At 47.4% G+C, this 2,500-nt stretch overlaps 1 protein-coding gene across 1 annotated transcript in view; it reads left to right on the forward strand.

Annotated features, from left to right (window-relative positions):
• clcn7 (chloride channel 7) overlaps positions 1-2,500 on the forward strand; it is a gene marked incomplete at its 5' end in the record, with an annotated part of 18,025 nt that overhangs the window by 11,658 nt on the left and 3,867 nt on the right. Inside the window, 4 exons of the mRNA XM_080550651.1 lie at positions 256-383; positions 1,755-1,840; positions 1,965-2,097; positions 2,252-2,311. Coding sequence (XP_080406777.1) covers positions 256-383; positions 1,755-1,840; positions 1,965-2,097; positions 2,252-2,311 — 407 coding nt within the window. The remainder of the gene's footprint in view (positions 1-255; positions 384-1,754; positions 1,841-1,964; positions 2,098-2,251; positions 2,312-2,500) is intronic.

Raw genomic sequence — 2,500 nt, forward strand, 5'->3', positions numbered from 1 at the left:
TTAGCAATATCTTTGGCAAAATCTAGTATACATACTAGATTTCTTGCATACTAAAATGTTGCATACTGTACAGTGTGAACACTCATATCTAGTATGAGTAGTATGCTAGTATGCCATTTCGAACACACCCATAGTCTTTCATGAACACCTCCATGCTGTGTTGATGGTGGTTATGATGATGAAGTTAAGTACTTCTGTTTAGTTGTTGACATTTGTTGTTGATGTTGTGGTGTAATGCCATGTTTCCTCCTGCAGGGGGCATCGTGAGGATGACCCTCAGTCTGACCGTCATCATGGTGGAGGCGACAGGAAACGTCACCTACGGCCTTCCCATCATGCTTGTGCTCATGACCGCCAAGATAGTTGGGGACTACTTTGTAGAGGTGAGCCAGGGGCAGAAGAAGTAAAGAGTGAGCTTAAAGGTGTTTTTATTTGGTTTTGTATAAAATTTACTTTTTATTTATTATTTTCATTTAAACAAAAAACATAAAAATAAACAAACTAAGGACTTAAGTTGTAGTGTTCAGTGATGTACTCGGTTGTTCAGTCGTGACGTGTTTCCGGGTCCGACGTTGGCTGAGGCGCTCTCTTCGAAATAATAATTCATTATATTTGTATAGCGCTTTTCCGAGGCTCAAAGACGCTGACAATATGGGAAAAACAGGAAAGTGCTGTGTCCCTTGTTGTATGAATAGATCCGAGTCTAAAAAACGATTGAACTGTCATTCTACCGCTTAAGTACACTGGTACTCTGGTGCGGGGAATTTTTTATTTGGACCCGGAAATTGGGGGGGGGGGGGCTTGGGGTTGTTGGGCTGGGTCTCGGGGCTAGGGCTTGGGGGGTTCTGCTGGGTCTGGAGCTGGGGGCCCGGAGTTGTTGCCGTGTCTGCTGTTGGTTCTATGGTCTGGAATCTGGGGCCGGTGTCAGAGCAGGGCCCCGTGGCTGGGAGTTGTGGTCTGGTGCCCGCCAGTCTGAAAAGGATTAATTAGAGAGAGGGGAGGGGGGCAAGGTTTTGGGGGCATGTGTTGGTTGGTGTTGGTGCAGAGTGCGCGGTACTTCCCTGAGTGATGTAGATGTTGGTCATCTCAGGGTCGGTCGTCAGGCTGGTGCTTAATGGTTTCCTTGCGGTTGTAAGGAGTATGTTTAATCGGTAGCGATCTAGAATGAGAAGCCCTGAAAGAAATGTTTCGTTGAGAGGTTTCTAGTGTCTCGTGGTAGTCGGTTTGTACAGTATGCAAGCATGGTTGTCCTGGTCGCTCTGGGTGTTCTAGGGGAGTGAACTCACCGTGACTGCCTCTTCCAATCGGACGTGCGGAAAAACAACATCTAACATCCGACACTCCAAATTAGGGGTGGGCATCGACGATCGATAATTGATCGATAATTGATCGATAAGGATCTTGGTCGATCACAAAATAAAACATTTGGTCGATCACAAAAAAAAAAAAGTTTTTTTTTTTTTTGGTTTTGTGATCGACCAAATGTTTTATTTTGTGATCGACCAAGATCCTTATCGATCAATTATCGATCGTCGATGCCCACCCCTACTCCAAATTGTCCAAAATCCATAACGAGTAACTTATTCACAGACCCCCATTAGTAACACTACTTCTGTCTGTGTGTTCCTCAGGGTCTGTAGTAACTAGTCCTGTAATAACTAGTCCTGTGATCCTCAGGGTCTGTGGTAACTAGTCCTGTGTTCCTCACGTTCTGTAGTAACTAGTCCTGTAATAACTAGTCCTGTGTTCCTCAGGGTCTGTACGACATCCACATTAAGCTACAGAGCGTTCCCTTCCTGCACTGGGACGCCCCCGCCACCTCCCATTGGCTCACAGCCAGGTAAGCCCCATTCTCATTGGTTAACCAACACTGTTAAGCCTTTCTCTGGTTGGCTGACCCTTACTGTGAGTGAGGTATCTCTCTTTCTCTCTCTCTCTCTCTCCCCCCCCACCCCCCCCCTCAGAGAGGTCATGAGTTCTCCCGTCACTTGTTTTAATCGGGTTGAGAAGGTTGGAACCATCGTTGATGTCCTTAGCAACACCTCCACCAATCACAACGGCTTCCCCGTCGTTGTGCAGGTGGCTGCCAGTGAAGAGGTACGACAAGCTCCACCCCTCGCCCGGGATTGGATAGCTTAGAATTGGCCTCTGGATTTATGATTGGATGAGATAATATCTGGTTAACAGAGGTTGACCCCTCTCCCTCTCCTCTCTATTTCACTCATCCCCTCTTCCTCTCCTCTATTCTCAGCCGGGGAAGATTTGCGGACTCATCCTTCGTTCTCAACTCATCGTTCTTCTCAAACACAAGGTGTGTGTGTGTGTGTGTGTGTCTGTGTGTGTCTGTGTGTGTCTGTGTGTCTGTGTGTCTGTGTCTGTGTGTGTCTGTGCGCCTGTGTGTGCACACATTTGTGCTTGTGTGTGTGTGTGTGCGCCTGTGTGTGTGTGTGTGTGTGTGCGTGCGTGCGCCTGGGTTTCCGTTAACCGGCAATTACCGGTC

This window comes from Nansenia antarctica, assembly GCF_963989245.1.
Source record: "Nansenia antarctica genome assembly, chromosome: 2".
Taxonomy (NCBI): Eukaryota; Metazoa; Chordata; class Actinopteri; order Argentiniformes; family Microstomatidae; genus Nansenia; species Nansenia antarctica.